At 41.3% G+C, this 27534-nt stretch overlaps 1 protein-coding gene across 1 annotated transcript; it reads right to left on the bottom strand.

Moving 5' to 3' along the window:
• On the bottom strand, positions 1-27530 carry EBAG9 (estrogen receptor binding site associated, antigen, 9). Its single transcript, XM_019552004.1, has 6 exons — positions 27428-27530; positions 17782-17857; positions 17494-17652; positions 11699-11806; positions 9625-9716; positions 1-562 (listed from the first exon to the last, which is right to left on the bottom strand). The coding sequence occupies exons 1-6, from the start codon at positions 27508-27510 to the stop codon at positions 442-444; spliced, it is 639 nt and encodes a 212-aa protein (XP_019407549.1). The 5' UTR covers positions 27511-27530; the 3' UTR covers positions 1-441.
• Positions 27531-27534: the final 4 nt, after the last annotated feature.

Raw genomic sequence — 27534 nt, 5'->3', positions numbered from 1 at the left:
TTCTTTAAAACTGTTTAATTACACGCGTTTCAGGTAAGCATAATAGATGATACAGATTTCCCACCACTGAATTATATACACCCTTTTCTCTTTAAGCTTGAGCTGAACTGTTTGTTAAAAGAGTTTGTATCTCCACCATCATACTGTTACCGCAGCAATCAGTGTTCTTGCATAAGGAGGGTGATGGCTAGGGCTATTGCAGGAAACATTGTTCCATCAAGGTATTTGTTGGGTTGATACTTTATTTTAGTTTTAAAGATCCATATACTAACATAGTTCAAGATAATTTATGGGAGAATTCTGGCTTCCAAGATGGCCCAAAGAATGCATTAAAATGAAGCAGTGTGTTGGAGTTCTAGAAATACTTAATATGAATGATGCATGTGTTGTAGGACTGGAATCCCCCTTCTGCTGACACTGTCATCCATTGAACAGCCTGTGTTAGGATAGTTTGACACCAATTTTGTTCTGTTCTTTCTTCATGAGCCTTTGTGCTTCTTTCTCCATTTTCTTCCTTTGTTGTTCTGCTGCCCTCTTTTCCCTTTCTGCAATCTTCTGCTGTCTGCAATTGGAGAAGAGCACATGGGATTCCCACCATTAGAAAACAGTACAAGATCCTGAGAAAGAATAAAGTCTTTTGCGTTAGCCGACCCGGATTCCATGTTTATTTTAATGGTTTACAGATAGTAGCAGCCTCTTACATGAATGAAGTTTGGAACTTACAGAAAAAACAGGTTTCGACAATTATGAAAATGGTCTGAAATGCTGACTCTGTAACACAACAGTTATTCTCGTGTTCCTAAAACAGCAGAACTTGCCTCTTGTTTGTGTGCGGATTACTTGAAGCTTCAACAGGAAGAGCAGATTTCACATTTGTGAAAAGTGCATTGCTAAGGTCAAACTCATTTGTGTTCAGTATTTTTGGCCATGTCCTATGAATGTTTTTCATGCAGTGAAATCAAGTCAACTAATGGCAAGGTAAAATCCTCAGGAAAATGAAACTGTGGTTTTTGCACAGGGTAAGAGGCAGGTTATGAAACAGGCTTCCTACTGCTTGTAGCTCACCCTGCTAATGTGTGTGAAACCTGCCAGCTGTTTCATCTCCCCTAGGATTTTGCTGTGAATTAGCAAACATGACTTAAAAATATCTTCCCTCGTCCCAAGTGAGGACAAAGGGTATTTATCTTATCTGTTGGTATCACCATATAAGATCCAGCAATTGCTGTGCTTTACATGTTAGCTGCATAATACTTTAACTTCTTAAACCTTTTAAAAACCAGTGCAATTTCTGCCAAGAAATACTAGTCATAGCCTCAACCCAAAAGGACTACTGCAGTCAGTAGTAAGGCTCTCACTGATTTTGCTGGTCTTCTAGCCCAATATGAATGTGTTATTAAATAAAGTTAGAGATTTCCACGACAGGTAGGAAGAATGATCCAGGAGATGGTTAGAGATATTTAAAAGTGCAGTGCAGAAGGCCAGATCATTTTTTTTATATGTAATTTTGTGTCATTTAAAGATAAAACACACGTATATCTCTACCATGAGCAGGGCCAAGATTTGGAATGGGGGTGAGGGAGGAAGCACATGCCACTAGCACTACCCTTCAAAACCATTTGTGTGGGGGGTGGGGGTTAAGGCACGGCTGGATCTCCTGGGCCAGTGGGGGAAGCGAGGGGGGGATGGGTGTCAAGGCACGGCTGGATCTCCTGGGCCAGTGGGGGACACGAGGCAGAGCAGGAAGCAGGGTCTTGACCATGACCACTGCGCTGTTGCTCTCCCCAGTTGAGCCCAGCACTCACTCATATTTCCTGCAAGGCCAGGTCAGCAGGGTATAGTGGCAGATAGGTTCCTTCTTCCTCCATCTCGTCCCTGGGGGGCTTGTGTGTCCTGTGCTGGCCCAGGGGTAGGAAGTGGCTGCATGGGGTAGTGGCTCAACAGGTAACAGAAGCAACAGCAGGAGGCAGGCTCTTCTTTCTGCCCCTGCCAGCCCTCTTCCACATTTCCACCCAACAGCTGAGAGGAGGGGCAGGAAAAAGAAACCTGTCTGCTCTTGCCACTGATCCAGCTGAACTCAGCACCCTGCCCAGCTGCTGCCTGTAGCTCCTGACTGGAGAGTGGCAGAAGCAGCCCTGGGGCTCCCCCCACTCCAGGTCAGCTTGCTACAGTAGCAGCAGCAAGTCAGTTCACCCTTCCTGTGCTTGTTCCCTGTCTGGTCCCATGCGTGTCCCCCTTGCCCAGGGGCTCCAGCAGTATCTTGATGGTCTGACTTCAGTAGCTGTATTGCCTGATATGGCTTGGGCTCCCTGCACTCAAGCTGCTAGTGCTGTTGTGTGGGGGTGGGCTCCAGCTGCTGTGGCTGGGGCACAGGATTCTTGTACCCTGCTTGCAGAACCCTCCTACCCCCAGCCCATACAGGAGCTCTGGGCCTCTTAGGCTGGTGGCCCCTCCAAACTTGGGTTTCCCCAAGTTCATGCCCCATTTACCACCCCCGTTTCACTAGCATTCCCCAACAGGAACCCCTGCCTATGTCCATGCCCCAGTAACTGGCATGCAGGGAGCCCAAGATGTGTTAGAGGTAATGCTGCAACCACAGCTGTCATGTGGTCCGAGCAATATTCCACTGCAACTGTCATCCCAACCTTGCTTTTTCCAGAGTGGAAATAGCTCTTTGCAAGCCTGTGCTGAGTCAGAGAGAGACAGGGAAGTTGTTCTAGTTCCCTCACAGCCACCACCCATCACAGTGCTATAAGGAGCCGAACGCCTCCTTTCTACACCAGCAGGAGGAAGCAAATGGGGGTGTGGCTGCGCCATTGCATCCCCTGCGGATCTACCCCGATACCTATTGAAATCTCCTATGGTAGTGTCTCTTGAATGCATTGTTATACTATAGCCATCACCGTCTCAAGATTTCAGGTCACCCATAATCCATGGATAGAATTACAGTTAATTAAAACAGTTATAAGAAAAGTGAAGCTACATAAGAATTTGTCCGAAACAGATCCCCCAACAAAAACCACCAGAGACTTAGAGACCAAAGAATTCATCCTGCTAAAAAGTTCCCTCTCTTTTTTTCCAGCAAATCTTGTTGCCTTTTCTACTCGCCAGTGCAAAAGCTGGAGAGTCTTTTCTTCTGATACCATCCCCAAGCAAACTGATTCTCCTGTGCCTCCCTTCCCTACCCTTTCACTAATCAGTCAAGCTCTCACACATTGCCTAAAATACTTTCAAACTCCAGCTGGTGATGCAACAACTAGTGTTAGAATCTGTCCTGCTTCCCCAAACAAGGAACTTCTATTCCCTTCCTCCCACTCCCTCAAATGTGTATATTAACCATCTTAATCATCTAAGGACTAATCTAATCTATCTTTTGAAATTCTATCTGTGTCCTTAAATCTAAAAGGAAAAATAAGACAATACCTAATTGTTTCTGATAAATGGGGTTGTGATTTGAATATTACAAGGCTACTGCACATATGGCGCTAGCTTGACAAAAATATAAAATTGACAGAAATATTTATGGAACATCCATGGTTGTATAAAACCTTGCCATTTTAAATTTGTGTGTAGTAGTCTACAAGTTTTGTTATTAAAAAAGAAACGAGATAGAAAGTATTTATACAGGCCAGTTTGATTCTCTACCTTTTACTGAATTACATAGAATTTGTAGTCAGCCATTTGTGTACACAACAAAAGTGTAGCTTAATAGTCCAGATTTCCAGGATATTTGGGGCCCAATCTGCTAAGTGCTACGCAGGTAGCTTCTTAGTGACGACAGTGGTCAAACCATTACTCATTTAAAACAAGGTTTAAACACTAGAAACTGATCTAAAATAATATACAAGTACTGAGAACTCAAATTTTGGTTACTTTGTACAAGAACATCACTGCTCAGTCCATCTCTAATTTCAACAGTACAGAAGTACAGCAGTTGGGGGCAAAAATTTAAGAAAAAGGAAAAAGCACAGATTCCCCAATGCAGTCTTTTCCTGCTGATGCTCTCAATACCCAGCCTGTCATTACTTAAGACACTCCAAGGACCTGCTCAGCATCACCACTCTCATTGCCATGAGAACACAAATACGTGTAGTTCATGAGAAAAAGACAAGATAGAATTTGTTCATTTTATTTTTTCCCCAAGAGTAAAAGCTGAGTGGCACAAGGGCAATGACTGCCACCAAGGAGTGACAAATCAAAGCCATCTTCTGTAGCTCTGCATTTGATAAGCAGTAAAACACAGTAAAGTAAAGAAGTGACTGCAATCCTAGATCAAAATATGCTGAACATTTGAGGCATGGATTTTTAGGGCATTATTTTTATTTCACCAACTATGTAGCTTCAAAAAGACATTAGAAGACAGAGACCCAAAGAAGAATGAATGCCTTGCATTTGAAAGCTGACCTAGCTCTACGTATATATTGCCATAAGAAATTCTTGCCTCTCGCACAGTTTCTGGATCATCACGGCTACAACCAGGGTGGATAAAAATTAACAATAAAAAAAATGACAAAGATCAGACTTTTATTTAAATCTGATGTTTTTATTTAATCGTATTTATTTTTTTGTTAAGATGCTTTTTTAAAAACAAAAAACCTATATAAAGATAGTTTTAATTTATGGTATGTTAAAGCTCAAAGATAACATCATGGAATAGGGTTTATAATGTTAAAGCATCTCTGTGATGCTTAGATTCAGTTCTCAAACTGAGAATGCGTCTCCAGAGGACAATTAGGCTTTGTCACTGCTCCACATAACTATAACTCTGGAAAAATCTTTTTTTTTCTCCTTATTCTGCCTTCCCAAAAAACAGGATGTATTTCTTATTTGGAGTTCTGTGGTATATAATAAAATAAGGTTTCAGAGCATAACAAAGAGGATAAGGATAGAAATTCTTCTTCAGAGTGCCCTACACTTGCAAGATTGTCCAAGTCTCTGCCAACCACGTTAGTCCAATAAAAGATATCACCCCCAAAAATCCTTGCCTCTCACATCACAGCTACAACATCACTCCAGTGTAACCAATAGGATAAAATGTCAAGGAAAACCAGAGATATTCATTTGAACTTTTGCCCCAGGACCCTGGGCACAAATGCCCAAACCTTTTGTGGGTCTCAGCCCACTCAACCCAGCCATCTACCCTCAGCCCACATAAGAAAGGTTGTTTTGCAACCTGCAAATTTCCACAAACCTCACAAGCTGAAAGGCAGACAGACTACCATGCATTTCACAGTAGCAGCCTAACAGTGTTTGCCAGTGACTTGGGCAGGGGAAAGGGAAAGAGCTGAGAGAGAAAATAGCACATTTATAAACAGCTTAAATACACAAAGAATGGGGTTTCAAAAAACAGAGCTAAATAAAATACACAGCATTACCAGAAAGTAACAGCAGCCCCGAGATTGAAGAGTTAGAACCACCAGCATCAGATCATATACATATATACATACATACATGCATACATTTTAAAACTGAAAACTGTGCAGAAAATTCTCATTTGCAGTAAAACTTCTAAGAAGCTTATTGCACCCTCTGCTGGCTATCCAAGACATTTTTATTGTAGATACACAATCAAAAAAAGCAGGCATGTCTGATAAAAAGGAGATTTCAAAGGCAGTCACAAATAACATCTCCTGTGATGTGAGAAATGCATCAACAGCAGGTCCAATGGCCAATGTTCATATGGTCTTGATATAACAGTATATCACTTCTTGCTGCCAGTTTGAACATAACTGGTCAATACCCAGACTTCTGAATATAGACAATGATATGGCGGGGGGGGGGAAATCAAGGTAATATAAAATTGGAGAAGTTTAGCTTATGAAAGAACCAGTTTTTTGGGGTTTTTTTGTTTTTTACAGTTATTCTGCTCTCTTGCAAGTGACCATGTTGGGGCAGAGGGTAAAAACACCCACAATGAAGGACAGTAAAAATAACTTTAGGCCACTTGACCCTCTTCTTCCACTACCCACATCCTTAATATCACTGTAAGTAGGGTAACCAGAAGTCCTAGGAAAACTGGGACAGTCCTGGCTTCTCTAGTTTGGGCCCCACTGGCTGACACTACTGCTGCTACGTGGGAGGGAGGTGGGTGAACTGTAGCAGATCACCTTTTCCTTGAGAAAAGTTCCAGTGCCACATGCTTTGGAACAAAAAGACAAACTTGAAATTTAGGCAGAGGATCTGCTTTGCAATCCCTTTGAAAATGCACCTAGATTTGGCCTGTGAAAACCTCTGCAAAACAAAACAAAATCCCACACAGCTGCTGTCCAGACATACCCACACAGTACAGATTTTGGTTTTAGTGATTAAAAACTCAGACTCCATCACTGACAAGCATGAATTTGAGTACTTGACATTGCAACCTTAATCATGCTTTTAACATGGTTCCTCTGTGCAAGATGCCTGCATCTACAGTGAGGAATCCTTCTGCAACTGTTATAGCCCATAGAGAAATATGTTAAATCTGCAAAAGATGTAGGTAGTTGCAGCTTAATATTTTTTAGTGAAAAGATACAGGAGTATGCATCATCTTCCCCCTCAGTTTCCCCTTCTGCCCTCAAATGGGCAATATATTATCTGCCATGTCATGCATCAGTCACAGATATCATCTTACAGGCACATTGATTTTCCTAAAAGGGGTCATGGACACTTCAAGAACATAGGCAGACATGTAGACTATACTGACAAAACTTGGAGTTTAGACCATATGGCTCATAGATATTTCACGAGAGCAGAGGCCATTAACATGACACCTCAGAGAAAGGCAAGGCCTGAGAAATTACTAGTTCAATACTGAAGTCAAGAAGTCAAGAATGATATAATTTTAAGTTATTTTAATTGTACTTGAGTGGACCCTCTAAATAAAAAATGACCAACAAAACAATCTTGGTTTTATATGCTCAAATTTAGAAGCGTGCCAGTGTTTCCAGACTTGGCCTCAAGCTAAATTAAGTTCCAAAATAGGTGAATAAAACAGCTTCAACTACTTGAGTTGCCACAGAGTAAGAATATAAATAAGCTTTATCCTGACTCAATTAGGAACAAATTAAATATTTTTCACACAGGGTTACAGCAAAATGAAGCTGAGTTCATAGTAGCATTTTTTTCAGTAAGCCTAAAAAAATTTTAAAAAAAGATTAATTTTCTAAAGATTTTCATATTAGAAATAAAGCATTTTACTAAAAGCTCTATTTTCCTGTAGTGTCAAAATATGATGCCTCTTTGCTTGGTTTCTGCAGAAAGTTTAAGTAGGTAAACAGACTACTGCTGGAAGTTTGGGTGATTAATATATTCAAGGGTTCACTGGTACAAACTGAAACACAACTTTTTTATATTGTATTTAAAAAAACCAGCCTAATTCTAGTATCTCTCACTAAACAGATCCTATACTTACTGTCATATAAAAGAGTCCTTTTCTTATGAGAGAATCATTGTTAAAATGAAATAGGTGTGATGCTCCTTTTACAAAAAGCAATCTTCTGCCAGTGAAGAAGCAAAAATGAGAATGCTCCTCTTATTCAATGCAAGACAACAGTGAAAACTTAATTATTACTTTCTTCCTCCGTTACTCTTTCTTTCCTTAAAGCAAACATATGAAACAGCAAAAGCAACCTTAAAATACTGACAAAATTCCTCAGTTTATAATTGTGGATAATCAGAAAATCTAAGAAGTTGCCTGTTAACATAAAAATGTTTTAATAGTGATAATAACTTTGATAAACTGCATATGCTCAACATTTCATAGATTTCTAGAGTTGGAAGGGACCTGGTAGATCATTGGGTCTGACCACCTGCTCCAGGCAGGAAAGAGTGCTGGGGTCAGGTAACCCTAACCAGATGCCTACTCTTGAACACCTCCAGGGTAAGGGAAAGCACCACCTCCTTTGGAAGCCCATTCCATATTTTGGCAACTCTCACCGTAAAAAATTTCTTCTTTATGTCCAATCTAAATCTGTTCTCCTTTAGTTTGTGGCCATTATTCCTGGTAACCCCAAGGGGTGCCCTGGTAAACAGAGTGTCCCCTATTCCCTGCTGTCCCCCACAATGAGTTTGCAGGCATCCACAAGGTTGCCTCTCAGCCTTCTTTTGCGAAGGCTGAAGAGATTCAGATCCCACAGTCTGTCTTCATGAGGTTTTACCTGCAGGCCCTCAACCATACGAGTAGCCCTCCTCTGAACCCTCTCAAGGTTATCCACATCCCTCTTGAAGTGCAGCACCCAAAACTGGACGCTACTCCATCCGCGGCCTCACCAATGCTGCATAGAAGGGAATTATCACTTCCCTAGAACTACCTGTGATACTCCTGCTGATGCAAGAGTGCGGTTAGCCTTACTATTACCTTGTCACACTGGCAACTTATGTTCATTTTTGTGTCAACCAGGACTCTGAGATCTTTTTCCACTGTTGTGGTGCTCAGAATGGTACCCCCCCAGTCTATAGTTTAGTGTCGTCTGCGAATGTGGACAAGGTGTTTTTAACACCTTTGTCCAAATCGCCAATGAAGATATTAAACAGTACTGGTCCAAGGAGAGAGCCTTGGGGCACTGCCACTGTCCTTTCTGGCAAAGTGTTACTCAGCATTTCACATTATTAAAAACACCATAAAAAACAAATTGGTCTAAGTTACAGATGACTGTTACTGTTCCCCAGCTTTGACTAACTGCATAGCCATAATAATGCATTAAGCCAGGGGTTGTCAACTGGGGGTACACATACTCCCAGGGGTACTTGAGAAGGCCCTAGGAGTACACACAGGTGGGCAAGGATAGAGCACCGTCTGGCCGCCGGGGGTACACTAGTCCAAAAAGATTGAAAACCCCTACATTAAGCTGTATTTTTACATTTCATATGTCTTACAGTACAGCATCTTAATTGCTATGCTAAGCCAGTATGGTAAGTATTTTCCACATACTGAATTATGGGAGGGGAAAAAAATTCCAAATTCAATACTAGTATTGTACAAAAAAAGTTGGCTTAACCCTTTGTGCATGTGCTTAAACAAGAGATTATAGAACAGATAGTATGCTTGCCTCAACAGTATAAAAATCTATACAGAATAGCTTTTCTGCAGTACTATACACTGACACCCTTTCAAGAAGTTTCCATTAGTTTAGGATATTTATGTTATTCTGTAGAATTCTGATATAGGTAAAGAATAAATCTTAGGAGTAAAGTGCCTCAGCAACAGACAAACTGACAGTGTTTTAGACTGCAATTGTTGTTTCTAGACTCTAGCTGTTTTCATAATTTCCCCACTTATGTACACAACTTAAATTTAGTTGTCATACTGTCCTATACCAAGCATACTTCATTTTCATTTGATCCAAGATGTAAAGCAATTCATGTTAATGCTCCAAATTCTTGGCACACATGACTAATGTCTTAATAGTAAGAACTCATTGCATATAACACTATATTCAAGGAGCTGTTGCCCTGAATTATTTACAAGACAATTTACACAAAGTATACGTTTATACAAATGGAGGAGGGAGGGGGGAATGAAAGTCCTTTTTATAACCATATGTTGCAAATCATTTTACATTGTACACTTGGCTAAAATGGTGTTGTCCCTAAAACATTGCTCAGTTACCTCCTGAGCCGGGTCAGGTACAAAATATTTCAAGTTACCTAAGAACTTCTTCTGCCTGCCAGGCAGCATCTTCCCCTTCTTCCCAGGCATTAGAGTTTTCCTGCCAGGTCTCCAAATCTCCCAATTCAGGCTGAAACAAACCATGGAAGAAAAATACTGTATTTACTACAACCTTAATAATAAGATAATCCCCCAGTAATCAGATTCTATAGATGGCAAATGTATAAATTCTTTATAATTTTCCAGGTATAGAAGCTAATTATTGGAGGTTTGCCTTGAATTTAACCCCCTTCCCACTGCTACAAGCAGGGAAAACAAATCTGGGGGTTTCAGGCAGGCCTTTTCTTTCTGCTTCCCCCCAACTTTTTCCCCTGACAGTCCTTTCCCCCTCCCCTTACTGTCAGACCTGAAGTGAGGAGCAAATCTGAAAAAAATAAGCTTGAAATTAAACATAGCTTTAGCAATTTTCATATAGTACTTATAGACATAGTTTATCCAGAAGTTATGTATTTTACCTTTTTTTTTTTTTGGTTGCTGCAAGTTTTTAGCACAGGTGTTTCATAAACACAATTTTGAGCCTTTTTTGGGGCAATCAGTATAAACTATTTTTTTTTTAATATATTTTGTTTCAAAGGCCAAATCAGTTTCAGATTCAATTGGACAAAGCCCAATACTCAAGTTCCAAAATTCAACTGAGGAGAGCTTAGGTGTCAAGTCTGTGTGGCTTTACCATCAGGCAATCATCCTCCCTCCCAGCCCCATCAGTCTGGGGCTTCAGATATTCCCCAAATCCTGGCAGGTATCCTATGTGCTAGCCCCAGGCTTGGACGCCTTGGGGTTCAGATGCCCCCAGTCTTGTTTGATCTTAGCCAAAAGTCTGAGATCACGATATCTTGTATTTACTCAATTCTAAGATGAGTTCCCTCTCCCATATTCAACATGGGGAAAACCAAGCCTCAACTTAGAATCGAGTATCATACTACTTCACCTGGCTCAGCTGAGACAACAGTAACAGTGCACAAATTCCTCCTTCTCTGGAAGCAGATGCTGGAAGGAAGAATCTGTATGCTGCTGATGCTACCCCCACCACCTGCTGCTTCCCCACTGCCTGCCCCCAATACCTAGATTCTAAACTTAGAAAATTATAACAAATTTATAATTTTCCATGTCTATGATTTAATGGGGGGGGGGGGAGATGGAAGGGGGTGGCATCATATTAAATTCAGAGTAATCTTGGATACAGATAGATACACTAATTAAGACACCTCAATCAACAAGTCTGCAAGAGAACTGAACACATGCAGAACTTGGATAGTCATGTTATATATCCCTTGAGAGAACTTTAGTAGTTGAGACTGGGATGGTACTCCTGCCTTTAGCGTTGTACAGTACAGATGATGCTGTAACTGTTTAAAATAAATTTTTACCTGGCAAGAATCTATAGACCATAGTAGTTTTTAAATTTAATTACCAGGATAAAAAGCAGCAGACTTCAAATTAGAATAAACTTTAAAGTCTTATAAATATTCTAATTTTAAGTACAGACAACTTAAAGTGCAACTAGTAGCTTTAGAGGGTTTGCAAAATCCAATTAACCCTAACTAAACATTGCAAATTAGGCAAGCATCATCATACGTTATATGTATAGCCCACAAGGTCTTGTACTGCACACATTTCCTCTGTAGTTAAGGAAAACATTTCCCTTCGTGTGTGCTGAATCATATATTTGGATGTACATGCAGCTTCATGGACTGGTCACTACAAATGCAGGTCATTCCTCTGTTCCTTCACTGAAGGCTTAACATGTAATATCCAGAAACATTAGAGCCAATTGGTTTGAGAGATAGGTGAATACCCAGGGTGTCTCTCATCCTTGCTAGCTTGCAGTGCATTCCTTTCTCATTTCTTTTTTTCATTAGCTAAAAATGAAATGTCATCTCATTTTCAAATGTCATGTTAGTGACATGAGTGATTCACCTAAGTCCTCAATTTAAATTCAGCAACACTTGCTCAAACAGCTCTAATGCTTTTTCAGCAATTCCATTCTAGAAAGAATTTGCCTTCTACCAATAAGCAGCACGTATCTGACAAATAAAGGATCACCATACTTACAGACTGATTAATAAAAGGAGTATCTTGGGTAGCTGCTAATCTACTAGAAAATCCTGTACTTCCATCTGGGACCCCAAAATTTAAGGGTTCTCGTTTTTTAATAACTATCTGAAAAACAGCAAAAAACAGGAAGGGAAAAGTCACACATTTTTATACCACTGAGAGATAAGCACAAGATTAGGACATTTACTTCAGTACTTCAAAACCCTACATCTCTAAGATATAGCAACATGACACAATGCAGTGCTGTACAAAGGAGGTAATGGAGCTAGCTCAGGCACTATTAGTTTTACTGAGAAGCTGAACATATTTGCCTGGCCAGAGTCAGGCAATGGTGATTCTGCTCCCTGATCTGGCTTAGATACCTTTGCACAGTACTACCTCTTGCCAAGCTTTAAAACACAAAAATGTCAAAATGTTTGCTTACCAGCTAGTAATACCACTACATAGGCTAGATATAGTAGCTGCTTCTCTCTTTCAAAAGCAGGATCAAGCAATGTACCATGGTGACTAAGTTCACCATGTATCCCTTTAGCAATTTGGCCACACAGAACTTAAAAGTACAAAATCTCAAGCAGTGATCAACGGGTCAGTTTTGCAATAACCACCTGTGTTTGTCAGCTGGGATTCAATCCAGGGTGGGGAAATAAGCCCCAGACAACAAGTCCCCATAACAGCAAGCAATTATTTTAGCATAAATGCTGGAGGTCTATGCTTTTGCCATGAAATTCCCAGGTTCAACCTATTTTGTTTTGCTTTGAGTTTTATTTGGGGGGGAGGAAAGGAGGAGGGAGGGGAAGAGCTATTCTTAGTTAATAACTCCTTAGGGAGAAGGGTTAAAATCTCAAATTTTACCCTCACGGTTTTCTCTATGTCAGGGATGGGCAATTATTTAGGCTGGGAGGACACCTAGGGAGTTTTGGAGAGCTGTGTGGGCTGGGTCAACATTCCCCTCCCCTCCTCTCCTCTTCCCAGGACTGCAACAGCTCACCAATACTTCTTATGCAGTAGATTACTAGACCAGTTTGGGGGCATTGGATGGAGTGAGCAGGAAGGGGTCTCCATGGAGATTGGCCCAGGACTCCCATGGGTAGGGAGTGCTCAGCTGGGTGGAGGGGACGGGGACGAGCAGGGCTAGGATTGCAGGGCAGTGACAGTGTGGTGCTGGGGCCCAAGGCTGAGCTGCACAGCTCTCTGCTGTCACCCCCACGTGATCCCACCCTGCACCCAGATACCGCTCCTTGCCCACCTGTGGCCCCATCCCATACACCCAGGCTGCCCACAGGAGTCCTGGACCGATCTCCATGGATACCCTTGCCTGATCTGTCCCGCACGCCCAGCAGTGGGTGCGGGGCAGACAGGCCAGGGTACCAGGGCAGCAGGGCCAGGTCCAGCAGTGGTGGTGACACTGTCAGCAGCAGCCAGAAGGAGCTGCCGCCACTGGGGCTGCCAGGAAGCGGAGTTCAGCTGCTGTGCTGTCCCAGCCCTGCTACGTGTCCGGGGCAACAGGAACAGCCACGCACACCACAGCCTGGGCTGCACCCAGCACCTGGGATGGACGGGGCCAAAAATACGCCACAGGCCTGATAAAATCCTTTGGTTGGTTAGATCCAGCCGGCAGGCCATATTTTGTCCGCCACTGCTCTATGGGCCTGGTGACCGTCTATAAACTCACTAGGGGGGGTGCAGAAGGGTTTGGGAGAGACCTTGTTTCCCCTAGCGCCCCCTGGCATAACAAGGAATAACGGCCACAAGTTGCTGGAGAGTAGGTTTAGATTAAACATCCATAAGAACTACTTCACAGTCAGGGTGGCTAGGGTCTGGAACCAACTTCCAAGGGAAGTGGTGCTGGCTCCTACCCTGGGGGTCTTTAAGAGGAGGCTTGATGCCTACCTGGCTGGAGTCATCTGAGCTCAGTTTTTCTCCTGCCCAGGCAGGGGGTCGGACGTGAAGATGTACAAGGTCCCTTCTGACCCTACTTCTATGATTCTATGTCCTTGCTGTTTCTTTATCCTGAAACTAAGTATAGTATTTAACAACTACACTCACTTGGGTCATTCCATATTTGTAAATACCACAACCACAAACTAGTTTGAGGACACAAAGATAAAGAAGAGAGATTTCTCATTAGTAATTATTTCTGAATCCCTAGTTACATATGGGATCCAGAGACCTATGAGAGAAGAGATAGACAGGCTAGTCCAGATCCAAAGATATTGATTCCATCACCAAATAAAGTATCTGACAATGGAGGCTGCTGCATACGAAGCCTCATGCCTCTGAACCAGTCATTCTCCAAGGGTATCACAAATGTACATTTAGAGTAGTTTCAAAAGAGGAACTGCTGACAGGGAGTATGAAGCAGGTGTTACAGTCCAGCAAGTATGTGGACAAGCTAGGCACAATATAGATGAAGCAGTGTCAACACTTGTATCACTCCCAGCTTGTCCACCTATAACTGTTAGAGCGTAACACCAGCTGCACAGTTTAGAGCAAGAGCTTTTTCATCCCCTTTTGGACAAATGTTCATTTGGAACTATTTCGTCCTGCCCTACTTTTTGCCTGACTTTGGTTTAATATTGCCTACCACCCTCTGATTACCAAATAAAGAGAACTAAGAGCAAAAGGAGTGCTTTTAATGGTTCTTTGAGAAGCTGAAACAGAGGAAAACTTACCAAGGTATGGTGAACTTCCCATATGCTACTGAAAGCAAACTGAAACAAAAGTACTTTGAGAGCCAATGTGAGCATTAAGTGCAGCTCCATGCAGTTAATCCACTGAAACATCTTCCTTAGCCAAAGAGACTGAAGAGGAACTAGTCATATGGGCTATTATGGTAACAAAGATAGACTGTACCACCTGGTTCTATCCTACGAATAAATTTAAGTGCTTTTCACCCTCAAGGAGGGTTAATAAAGGTTTTAATTTAACTCAAGCAAACTAGTTTCAAGAGCACAGCTCCTCCTTTTCTGCTTTGTAATTACACTAAGCACTGGAAAAAGGCTCTCTCCCTATTGCAGTTAGTTTTGCAAAAGGAATCAAAATTTCTACAGCCCCCTATAATTTTCATTCACACTTTACTAGCTTCCCCTGCTACGTAGGAAGAACCACCTCCTTCTGCTTTGTCTCCTTCCTGCTTTCTCTCAGAGTGGTTTAGTTTGAAACAGCAAGGAGCTGGATGGAGTCTGCCTGCTCTTCCTTGAAATACCAAGACTAGGGTTTCCAGCCAGTCACTGAGACCCAAGGAAGCTGGGCTTTTTTTCCCCCAAGTGAATCAGAGTAGTATAAACTGGTCTCTCTTGCACCAGGGCTTGTTTCTCCAGACGGGGGGAAGATGCATATGAAGCTTGGTATGCTCAGCCTCCCAAACTGACCACTGATTAGCAGCAAATCTGGGAGTTAATTCCTTTTTATCTTCAAAAAATTGTCACTACCTTCTCTGTTTAAACTATGCTTTAAAAAGAGCTACTCAGGAAAGTGGCCTTTCTTTGGAAACATTCTTGAAAAACGACTATTTAGGAAAGATAGTAACTATAATAAAACAGAGTTTGATTCCTGAAGCGGAATTGTTAGAATGAGTTTTTAATAACAAAAATTTATTTTGTTTCATTTCCTTTTCATTAAAAATATTAATTTGCAGAGGTTATATTATGACTTTTTTTAAAGGAAAAGCAGACATGCATTTATAAATAAAGCTGAAACAAAGCTTGACCGTCTCTCTGTACAAAGTGGTATGTGACAGAGAAGAAAGGATGCCATCTCTCATATACTATCAAGCTAATATTTTATATTTAAAAAGGCCTCTGAAGATTTATGTGCCAGTGTTTAAATATGTAAACTAATTTATTATTCTGCAATCCTTTTCACCACAACATATGCAATTTTTCTTTAAAAACAAGAAAGTTCCTGTGTGCTTTGTTAAAATCAAAGTAGGGCTGAAAGGCACCTTAGAAGGACATTTACTTTGACACCTTCTGGCTACAGGCAGGATCACTCCTAGACAAGGGTTGCCCAACCTGTTCTTAAAAATCTGAGAAGCAACTCTCATACACAGCTACAAAGCATAATTCCCCAAAACAGCAAACATTTTTTTTAATCAAGGTGTTGAAAAAGTTCAATAAAGCAAGATTCCCTGGATTTCTGGTGCAAGTGTAAGCAAAATGGACTGCATACAAAAGTTGGCTTTTTACAGAATTATCAGTACGCATCCATACCCACTTAAGATATTCTAACTAGCCTTTTTTAAACTTTATTCCAAAGAAACTTATACCTGGCTTTCCCTACTGTTTTCTCACCAAGCAATACCTTATCTTCTTTGCACCTCTGTTTTTATAGAACACACCCTGCCTGTGCTCTCTTCCCGTGTCCACTAACACCCCAAAATAAGTCAATAAGGCTGCCTTAAAATAGCCCCAAGAGTGCTCCAAGCACTGCTCTTGGGCACTGTGTTTTAGACATGCTTACTGACACATGTTCAGGGATGCCATAGAGTGACTACATTGCCTTAAATTTCAGCAGGCAGTACATGCAGAGGAGCAGTGCATACTTCACAGCAGCATTCCTGGCGGCTAATTTAGAAAACAGGGTCAATGTAGACATGCCGCTAGGGGTTACTATGCTAGTAGCAGCCATTCTGGTAGCAAAATAGTAGTTTAAACAAAAGAGTATTACTAAGAACCTAAACTGAGCAAACCTTTAACTCTGCCTGAAAAGGACAGAGGGAATGAATTCACATAGAAAAAATGTGATGTATTTTTCCTAGCTGGCTTTTAGCCTATGCTACCAGGTGGCAGTATATGAGCAAGTGAAGCAATCTGATTCTCATGGAAAGACCATGTCTTGCTTCCTTTAGATCACACCGACTGATGCAAAATCTGTTGCATAATGAAGGTCTGCATTGTTTTACTAGAACTAGTAAACTTGTTGTTTCTCTCCACCTTGAATAGTGGAGAAAAGCCTCTTTTACCCCTGCTATTTGTTTTGTAAGAACTTAGAAAAGCTCCACTGAAGCATCGAAAGCAACATCAGCTCATCTTCCTCCCTTCTCTTGTGGCTGAAGGAGACGTGATACAATCCAAATGACCAGAACTAGATTTTCTCCTTGGTTGTGTCTTGACAGACAAGAGACCAAGGGATAGCTGCTCATTTGTCCTGTGATGATGACACCCAGAACATGGAAAGCTTTGTCCTTAATACAATAAGTTGATTTATTCTGTGGCAGTCTTCCCAGAATACCCTCCTCTCATTCAGCTTTTATTCTAGTTAAAAAACAAACAACTATACACACAGAATTTGTATAGTCCTATATTCTAAGTAATATACTCCTATTGCAACAATGTTTGCATATTTGCATACAAAAGAGTATTTATGAAATAGACTAAAGTAGACAGTGATAGTGCAGCCCTTTTCTCCTTTATATGATACACAATTAATTTCTGATACTGAGAAATAGTACTTCCCCCCATACACAAGTCTCAGAATACAGAAATAAATAAGGATGCTGAAGTAATTGCTTTAACTTAGAAAAACAGGGAAGGTACACACCTGGATTTTTTGACAAGAACAAGATTAGCACATTTTCCTAATTGTCCTCAGTGCCACATGCGGAAAGAGAACAAAACAGATAAGGGGAGGCATGACAGAAACACATTAGTTGGCTAAAAAAAAAAAATCAGACATCAGAAGCAGGGCTGGTGATTTTTGCCTGAAAACCCTTACTTACTTTTAAATCACTGTTACGGGTGGTTAATATACGAGGCAAATCTCACACATACATTTGTATGCCTGAAACCTACTTTCTGCGCTTTCCTTATAGTGGGCATCATGTCTTTAAAATAGTCAGGCTCCATTTGTTCCAAAGCATTCTGTTGCATGGCTACATTTCCATTGCCACCTTCAATCTTCACACTAGTAGGTGCATCTTCATCCCATGAAGTCCAGTCTTCTACTTCTGACTAAATACAATTGAATAGGTGTTTATCATTAGATTTGCAAGTGGAAGATCATCACATTTATTGTTATTTTGTTAATGGGATTGGCAGAATGTATTTACTCAAAGTCACCCAACCCTTTAAAGCTTTTACCTTAGGAACAGATGAATAATCCACTGTAGTTGGCAACGTTATTTGGTCTCCACTTAACTTTCGTCCCCTTCCAGACCTGAAAGAGAAATGCAGGATTCCTCCAAGCTCTGAAAACATGAACACTACATTAAAAAGAAAGTTGAGGGCCAATCAAGATACTGAAAAGAAAGAATGTGATGAGAATTATAGCCAAATCACTAATGAATTGTAATAAACAACCCCAACATTTACTTATTTATCAAACGACAGACAGAACTAAAAAGGGGACCCAGGAAATGCATAGTGTGCATTAAAAACTACTCTGTTTTGTTTACAACAAAGGCTGTTAGAAAGTTTTAAAATCTTGATATGCTTTTCATCATTTCTTTTCTTTGCACATTTTGCTTTTTCTGTTTGGACAATGATAATTAGCTTCAGTTTTGTTTATTGTCAATTTCATTTTGAAATTCTTACTGCTTTAATATTTAAGTTGCAAACACCATAGTGTTCTGTTTGTTCCATCAGGTACTTCTTTAAAGTTCACTGAAAATTAGGGGTATACTGATAAAGATTTTCTTGACTGATACTGATAGGCAATTATGAACCAGGCATATCGGCTGATACCAATCTGGTAACTGATTTACAGGAATGCAGCCGGGCAGCTTGGAGAGCAGCTCCCTGCAAGTAAGTCTGTGGAGGGGAAGGAGTATGGTGGGGAGGGAGATCAAGGCCCCCATGGTGAGGGAGGGAGGAGGGCAGGGGGCACTGCCCAGCCAGGGCAGTGAATCTGACCTGAGGCTGGGGTAAGGAGCCACAGGTGCCTCATCCAGGGTATCAGTGGCCTGGCGCTTAAAAATGGCAGTGGGGGTGCTTGAATTAAAACCTCATTTGTCCAGCTTTAGTTCAAGCAGCCCTGCTGCCATTTTTAAGTGCAGGGACACTTAACTGGAGCAGAGCTGAGCTGCTCACTGCAGGCTCGGGGCTCTCCACCCTGCTACCTTTGCCCCAGGGACCCCGTGATACATGGGCATTCCCTACCTGCTTAGGGGACAACTCGCTGCCCCAATAGCAGCCAGGTGGGCATAGGATACATGGCCAGCAGAGGGCTCCCAAGGGAAAGGCACCAGGACAAAGACCCCTGAGCCTGTAGCTCACATCCGCCCTGTGCACAAATATGGGGGCACATGCTCCACCATGCCAGCCCCCACGCCCCGTGGATGAGCTGCCTTTGGCTTCATCCGACTTCCTGCCCCAGGTCCCATTCACCACCTTGGCTGGGTAGTGCCCCCAACCCCCACCCCTCCCTCACCATGGAGGCCTTGATTTGCCCCCGCTGTGCCTCTTCCCTCCCCCACATCCTTTCTCCTCCACAAACTTGCCTGCAGGCTGCTGTTCTCCATGCTGCCTGGCTTCATTCCTGGTGCTCACGCATGTGGCACCCAGGGGCCCTCACCAGAAGGCGTATTATATTTATCAGTTAACGTTATCGGTTATGCCGGCCAAAAAAGGCAAATTGCCAGTAATGTTAATTTTCCTTTTATTGGTGCCGATCCAACATGGCACTGATATATTGGTATAACTCTACTGAAAATATTTCTGTTACTTTTAGCTTGAAAAAAAGCAAACCTTATTATGATAAGTTAGATCAAAATATACACTTGTACTGAGATTCCTTTTAATGATTCTTAAAGATTACTTGAATTTTTTGGGACTGAAGTTTGCACAATATTCACAGCTTCTCTTCACTATAGGCCACTATTTTCTTAGTAAGCGTTAACATTTCCCTGTACGTACAGATAAAATTTTGAGACAAAAGGAGCTAGTAGTTTACAGGAACATAGTAGGAAACTAAACATATTTTAATTCCAATTCTGGATTCCAGAGTACATCACCAAGTATCGAGTAATGAGACCAATCAACATTAGGCTTCCTACAATATGATGCAACCACTGCTGCAATTCTATCAATGGAAGATGTGGTTTAGACAAAACCCTAAGTTTTATTTTCATTTAATATAACTAACTCAGTGGCAAAAAGCATTCATCATAATGTATATTAAAGACTGTGGGGTAAGAAGTAGAAAATTAAAGGATTACCGAAAACTTGATTTAGTTATCTATTCAGCCATTTATCCATTAAAAATATTCAAGCTGGCAGTATCCCTTTAAGTATAACCATTAACAGAGCACGGAAAAAGTCTGAACTCTCTCAAACATTATAGCTAAAGTGAACAAGCTAATTTATGAAACATACGCAAGGATCTATATGATTTACAAATAAAGCATCTCCTTCAAAGCTTTACCCTCTTCTAGAAAAACAACATTATGGCTTTGCTAACCGATTCCCAGTTTAATACACACCAAGTATCACTGCAAACTAATTTAAACACATATAAGTCTGTGCAAGTGCATCTGCTGCAGTCCTGCCCATGTGCACTAGATTCCTGCAACTCTTCCTACAAGCCCATTTCCTGAGGTATTTCAGACTGAACTCCAAATCTTAGACTACACTACAGCACTACACTTGAACAGGCATTAATTTTGCAGGGGTGAAACATTTTGAGAAATTTCCACCACTAGAAATCTTTCCAGGAAAGAAAGCAGTACAGGTGTTCAGTCTAAAGCAGCTCCTCTTCCCCTGTTCTCTGTGTCTTTCCAGACCAAAGCAATGCCAACCTATGGAAAGTATGTGGAGTAGTGACTGCTCCGGTCCCTTCCCAGACTGGGGATTTACCCTGCTGCTCCAGTTCCCTGCATACTCCCCAGACCACGGGCACCCAGTTACCTTGAAAAGTAGACGGGTCTACAAGGAGCCTTCTCTGCTCCCATTTGTTGGGAACAAAGGGCAAACACGCTATCTGCTCCTCAAGGGGACTGGAGAGGGGAGGGATTAAGGCACAAGAGCCTCTTCCCTGTTGACTCCTCCCAAGACTGGGAGAAGGCACACAGCAATTACTCCACATGCCCTCCCCAGACTACGGTGACCCCACAGTCTGGGGAAGGCACTGGAAGGATTATCCCACTGCTCAACTCCCGCAATCCTCTGGAGTTGAGTGGGGAAGGCTACAGTTGTTCTTTACTGTGGGAGGAACTCTCCCACACGAAGGAGCTTCCACACTGAAAGAGGAAGATGTTTCTCCCACACTTTTTCTTTATTCTCCTACAGGTATTTTTCCTGCAAGAGAACCTTAATGAATTCCTGTACACTGTGGTTTAATCGGGGGAGCAGTAACTGTCCTGGTAGACAGTCTCTCTCTGCTGAGCAGATAACAAGGAACAAGAGCACTTCAAACATATGCTTTTACCAACTTCTAAACTGACAAACTCTGAACTTTATAGATGCATGCATTCTGTTTAAATTGTGTTAACATTTCTGTAGACATTAATAGTTTAAGGATGTGGAGATTTTCTTAATACCCACACTGGTCATCTCTGAAACTAATTCTGGGATGACAATATTTTGGGGAAATGGTACAAGTGGCTAATCAGACACTTCATATAATTATACTTCGCTAATACACATGCGCGTGCACATGAGAAAGTGCAGTATTTATGCAAAAAGTCCCTTAATCTCAACAATGCTATTTTAGGATCCATTCCTGCAAGGTAATGGAAGAGGGCTCTGCAGAGGTGTAGGGGTCCACCCAGATTTCTCTTTGCAGAATCAAGGCCTTTCAGTTTAAACCATTTTCACTGGAACTTGTACAAGTAGTTGCTCCCTACCATTCACAGCAGATGGGTGCCTATGACATGGGAAAATCCAGTAGCTTTCACATTCTTTGGGAAAAGAACCCAACCCAATGGTGAAGATCAGTGTGCATGAACTGACAGAGAAAGCAACAGACGTTTCACCTGTGATAGAGATTTCAAAAAAGCCTAATACAGTTAAGGCTGCAAACAGACATCTCTCAATAGCAAACAGTAGAAATGCTACTTTTTGTTAAATTAAGGCTTGGAACATTAGGAAATTAGGACCAAGGCTGGGATAAGAGTAAATAATTTCCATACGTTCTGATATTTAGGTGGTTTGAATCAGCAGTACCACTTTTAGTTCTACCATTTTTTAAAATAATTGATGGGCATCCTATGGTTTTAAAGTAGCCAGATATCTATTTACAGTCTTCAACAACTTATATAGACATTATAGACTTCGGACTCCCACCTACAAAACACATACATATATCTGACTTTCAGCTATGAAAAAGAAAATCACTGAAATGAAAAGGAAAATATTGGTAAATAACATTAAAGTATGTTGTTTCAGTGTCAGGGTGTTGAAAACAAAACTTCTGTCTGAAAGTAGAGCATCCTACTGCTATTATAATTAACATTCAATATTATAAACAGAAATAAATTAAAGATGATATTTTCCTTTATTTTTTCCAATGCAGTATCCGAAATTTATTTCAATAATTTCATTATATTTCACTTACAAAAGTCCTAGCTGTGGGATACTTTCAAACCAACATGTAGAACTACTTACCTCCTTTTTAAAAACTGACTAGATTTTAAGTTGAATGAAAGCTTTATGCTGGAAATTTCCTTACTTCAAATTGCATATATTATTTTCTTCTAAACGTTTTTTAAATTACAGCTTATTTTCCTATACAAATTAAGCCGCATATAATCTGGATACGAAAGTTGTGACTCAATGCAACTGACCTTGATTTAAAAACTAGAAGGAAGGAAATTTTTTTTATTAAAACAATCAAATTTTATTTTGATTTGCATTCATGCTATCAGTGATTTTCCATAAAATGTTGGTTTTCATTAGTTGATAATCATTAAAACTACTAAACAACTAAAAGTATCAAGTTAAGCAGAAAGGCTACTAGGAAGAAACACTACTCTCCACACATTTACTAAAGCAGTTGTATATAGTTGTATAAAGTATTTACTTTGTGTTAAAATAGAAACAACACTTCCTTTTTAACTTGTGGTTTGGAATAAGTTTAATGGAAATGCAATTAAAAGGCATAACACAGAAACATTGATTTTATATATAATAAAGACAAAGCTGCCTTAATTTGGTGGATGAGTAATGAAATAAACATTTTAACTAAAATGTTCTGCATATGAAACTAACTAGTTTAATAAATCAAAATATTATCAATAGCCAATTAACTGAACTCATTGCTTTTGGTCCCCAGGTCCTTCAGAATTTTAGAACTCATCCTCACAACTTGTGATTAATCATGGATTGGAAGAGAAAAAAAATGGGAAAGCTGGTTTAACTCCCAATGAATTTCTCTCTTTAAATCTATCCTGGATGTCATAGGCATTCTTTTACTGAATGCTATTCAATCCTGCACTCAATGAAAAGACAAAGAAATGCTAACTGTGCGTGGTGTGAAAACATTTCCCAAATCAGTTTTAAATTTGCACTAAAACAATTCATTGGAATGCTTCCCTGTTCTTGTACGATTGTGGGGGGGATGGAGGAGGGAGATAAAATAATTTCCAATTTATCTTCTCTACACCATTTCTTGTCTTCACATCTTTATCTCGTCCTCTGATAGCAATCATTGGGATAGCTATTCCAGTGCAACAGAAGAACAGGAAGCACCACAGAAGACTGGCCTGCCTAGAGAACAATCTCTTTGCTGAGTTGCAACTTAAAAAGAAATACACAAGTGGAAACTTGGTCTGGTCAAAATACTGAGGAAGAATGTAAGAATACTAAACAGGCATGCAGGAAGAAAATCAGAAAGGCCAAGTCACAATTTGAGATGAAACAGCCAAGGTACCTAAAGGGCTTCTACAAGCATCCCATAAGAGAAAGACAATAGAAAGTATGGGTCCCTTACTAAATGCAGAGGGCAACCAAGTTACAAATGATGAAGAAATGGCTAGTTTCAAGAAGGCTAGCAGGTGACATGTACAGCTGGCAACAACAACAGGGAAGAAGAGAAACTGCCTAGATTAGAACAGGTTAGGAATTGGTTAGAGAAGCTAGATGTTTTCAAGTTAGCAGGGCTGGGTGGGATACACCATAGAGTACAGGTTTCCCTTGCCAACAATGGTTTTGGGTATCCATGGTTTTGCTCTCCCAACCCTGCCGGAGGGGGCCCCCAGCTGCCAGGGCTATGGACCCAGGTCCGCAGCCCCCTGCCCCCGCTCCCTGCTGCAGGCTTGGGCAAGGCAGCTCCCTGCCACCGCAAGCACTCCTAAGGGGCAGGGGGGGCCTGCACCCCCCAGATCTGTATGCAGGGCACGTGCAGGCCCCCATGTTGCTTCACTCCTCTGCCACCTGGCAGGCACAACCTGGTGCAGCTAGGGACAATGGGGCCGCATGGGGATCTCGCCGCTGCCCTGGCGATGTGTCCCCTGCACCTGCCGCTGCTTTGAGGGGTGCAGCCCTGTGCTGCTGCCCTCGCTGCAGCCCCACGCGCAGGAGGTGTGTTGCCAAGGCAGCGCAGGGCAAGCAGTGGTGGGCGAGGAGATCTCTGAACGGCTCTTCTGCTCCCTGATGCACCGGGGTGGGAAGCAAGCCGCCTGGGAACAGTGGAGAGAAACTACTTTATTTACCCTATTAAAGGTAAATAAAAATGATTTTTATACACTGTATATTCCTTTATTATTCATATTCAAGTCCTTAACCCCATTTTTCCCATAAGCCTTCTGTCTTACCAACCACAGTTTTCCCAATCATGGGAACTTTCAGGAACCTAACCCCCATGGTTAGCGAGGGACACCTGTAATGTATATTTGCAAGTCCTTTCGTCTCAGAGTCACTGGCTATCCTCTGAGGAATTATGGAAGTCAAGTGAGATCCCAACTCATTGGAAAAAGGCAAATATAGAAGATCCAAGGAATCACTAACCTAGAATACATGGTGCAGGTCCTCGTGGAATTTATTGTGAAGCAAGGAGGAGAAAAGAACAAGGCGAAAGGAACTGCCAGCATGGATTCACCAAGAACAAGTAATGCCTGACCAACCTGATTTCCCTCCCTTCATTGACAAAGTGGACAAGGTCATAAGTTCTATGGATGCGGCAGAGGAAGAGAAGGGGAGTAAAGCAATGTATGTGATATATTTTTATCAAAGTTTTTGACTCTGGTCTGCTATGTAATTCTTGCTAGTAAGCTATGGAAGTGGAAATGAAATGAAAGTACTGTAAGCTGGATACATAACTAGTTGGATAATGATGCTCAACAAGAGTTATCACTGGCTGAATGACTAGTGGGAAGGAGCTATTCAGTGGGGCTCTCCAGATGTCTATCCTACATCCAGTACTATTTTCTTATAACACCAAGTTACATGGAGTTACATATACTGTGAAATGCAGGGCTATGATCCAGAATGACCTGGATAGACTGAAAAATGTTCCCACCCCTGCCCCAACAAAAAAATATCAGCTAAGATTTGAGAAGGACAAGTGCAAAATCATACAGCTGGAAAGCAATAATTGCAGGTACAAATACAGACTGGGTCATGACTGGCTAGCCTGCAGTACTGCAGGGAAGGACATGGGGCACTGGTTCTCAACCTTTTTACACCCAAGGCACCCCACTGAAAATACCAGGTTCTATTTTTCACTCATTTTTTGACTACAGAAAAACAACAGAGTAACTTTTCTGTTCCAAAGAACTCAGAAAGAACACAACAGGTCAGAATGTTTTTAATACTATGGATTCCCATTTGAAATCTCAGGAGTTATTTTGTGAATCAAGTTTGCACGCCTAACAGTGCTGTCATTGTATGGCACCCTAAAGTACTTTGAAAGGATCTCTATATACCATAGGTTGCCCTGGCATCCTGGTTGAGAAACACCAACCTGAGAGTCACAGTGGATTGTAAACTGAATGGCCCAAAAGTGTAACCTTGTTGCAAAATGAAAAGCAAAAAGACAGCATTTTGAGTTTTATTAACAGAATAAAATTCTCTTGCAAATCAAGAGAAACGATTCTTCTGCTCTATTCAAACATAAGTAAGATCTCATCTGGAATACTGTATCTAGTTTTTGGGCCATACTTCAAAAAGGATGTGGAGAGATTGAGAAAACTCCAGCAGAGAGCAACAAAAATGCTTATTAAAGGGCTGGGAAGCAAAACCTATGAGGAAAGGCTGAAGAACAAGGATTACATAGTCTGGAGAAGAGAAGACAGAGGGGGAATTTGATAACAATCTTCTGACACCTGAAGAGTGATTATAAAGAGGATGGAGATGAATTTCTCTGTGGCTGTAGGCAGAGCCAACTCTAGGGCTGTTGGGGGCTGGCATATCAGCCTGTGCAGGGGGGGCGGGGAGTTTGGCAGCGAGCAGCCAGAGCGCGAAGCAGGTGGCACGCAGTAGGCATGTGGTGTGGTGCTCTCAGCATGTGCCAATGGCACTGTGTGCAGGGCCTGTACAGCACGGTCTGTGGGGCCCCCTCAAAGTTTGGGACCCAAGGCAGTTGCCTCAATTTGCCCCCCCAAGGAACGGCTCTGGCTGTAGGGGACATGACTATGAGTAATAGCCCCAAGATGCAGCGGAGGACATTTAGGCTGGAAATTAGGAAGACCTTTCTGACTATGACAGCGGTCATGTATTAGAATTAGCTTTCTAGGTAAATTGTGGAACCTCTGTCTTTGGAAATTTTCTAGAGCAAATTAGACTCTTGGCTGGGATGGTTTAATCAGGAATGATCCTACCTTGAATAGGGGGCTGGACTTCATGAGCTCTGTTCCAGCCTTACTTTCCTATAACTAGTGGGAATTCATTTCTTGTTTTAACAGGTTGAGCGTTCTCTCTCCAATTCAAATGAACTTTTTCCATGCTTCTAGTAATTTTTTTAGACTCTGAACCCACTTTTTCTCTCCTTTTCAGTGAGGTTAGTTGGATATTCCTAATGAAGGTTTACTTACTAGGTATTTTCAGTTTTATTTTTCATCCCACTGTTGGGGAGTAGCTCCAAAACTTCTTATGCTTAGAGTTATTTTATTCTAAGCAGATGTCCTTCACTAAGCTGTTTGCAATAACACACACACAAGCCTACATGGCACAAAAACACCAATATACACCAATATTTAAGTTTCTACATGAAGATTTTTGTAATTACACTGCACAAAGAAAAAGCCTATAAAGAATTTTAATTTCTAATTAAAGATGTAGAGTCATCTTCTATGAGTTGCACATTCATCCCCAGGATTTCAAGTGTTTCAGAAGTAGAAAGCCCCTTCAAGGTTAAGGCTGAATTGTGCCCTTTTTGACAACTAATAGGAGGAGGGGCACAATTAGGTCACACAATGGAAAGCTGGGGACTGACAAATGTGGAGTTGCTATTGTAATTTAAAAAACCAAGATCTGATAAGAGAAACACTTTACTTCTAGGTTTTTAAAGACTAACTTCTCAGGAGATAAATACGAGACCAGACTTTCACATGTTTTTCAGGGACTTCCTTGACAAAAGAAGTTAAAGATAGCTATAAGAGCTGCTACTCTGTTGTAAACTATACTGTGTACCACTGCAGAACCCATGAATTGTTTAAATTACACTGTTATATCATTTTGAATACCGAATGAATACAAAGATTAAAGATGAGCTTAGTAACTAAGATCTGCATAGGCTTTGGTCCATAATTATATAAAGCAAGAACTTTGCAAGAAGCAGGAAAGATAAGAATAAAAGCAACCTGAATTAAAAAAGAAGAGAATACAGTCATAATAAATGAAATATGTCATTTACCTGCATATTAGCCTCTTAATGAAGGAAAGCACTGTCGCTAGGCAGGTACAAATTTTAAAGAGACGGAACTGCGTGATGGCCATAGTGAGAAACTCTTCCTGAGGGGG

The sequence above is a fragment of the Crocodylus porosus genome, unplaced genomic scaffold (genome assembly GCF_001723895.1).
Source record: "Crocodylus porosus isolate Cpor-Errol unplaced genomic scaffold, CroPor_comp1, whole genome shotgun sequence".
NCBI lineage: Eukaryota > Metazoa > Chordata > Crocodylia > Crocodylidae > Crocodylus > Crocodylus porosus.
This window is presented reverse-complemented; position numbering and strand designations above follow the sequence as displayed.

Bases quoted from the DNA above. Each gene is read 5' to 3' on its own strand.
- EBAG9 (XM_019552004.1), bottom strand. From the start codon at position 27,510: ATGGCCATCACGCAGTTCCGTCTCTTTAAAATTTGTACCTGCCTAGCG. The intron at 17,653-17,781 runs GTAAAAGCTTTA...AATTGTATTTAG, and splicing joins ATTATTCATCTGTTCCTAAG to TCAGAAGTAGAAGACTGGAC. The intron at 563-9,624 runs GTAACTTGAAAT...CTCCAATTGCAG, and splicing joins CAGGCAGAAGAAGTTCTTAG to ACAGCAGAAGATTGCAGAAA.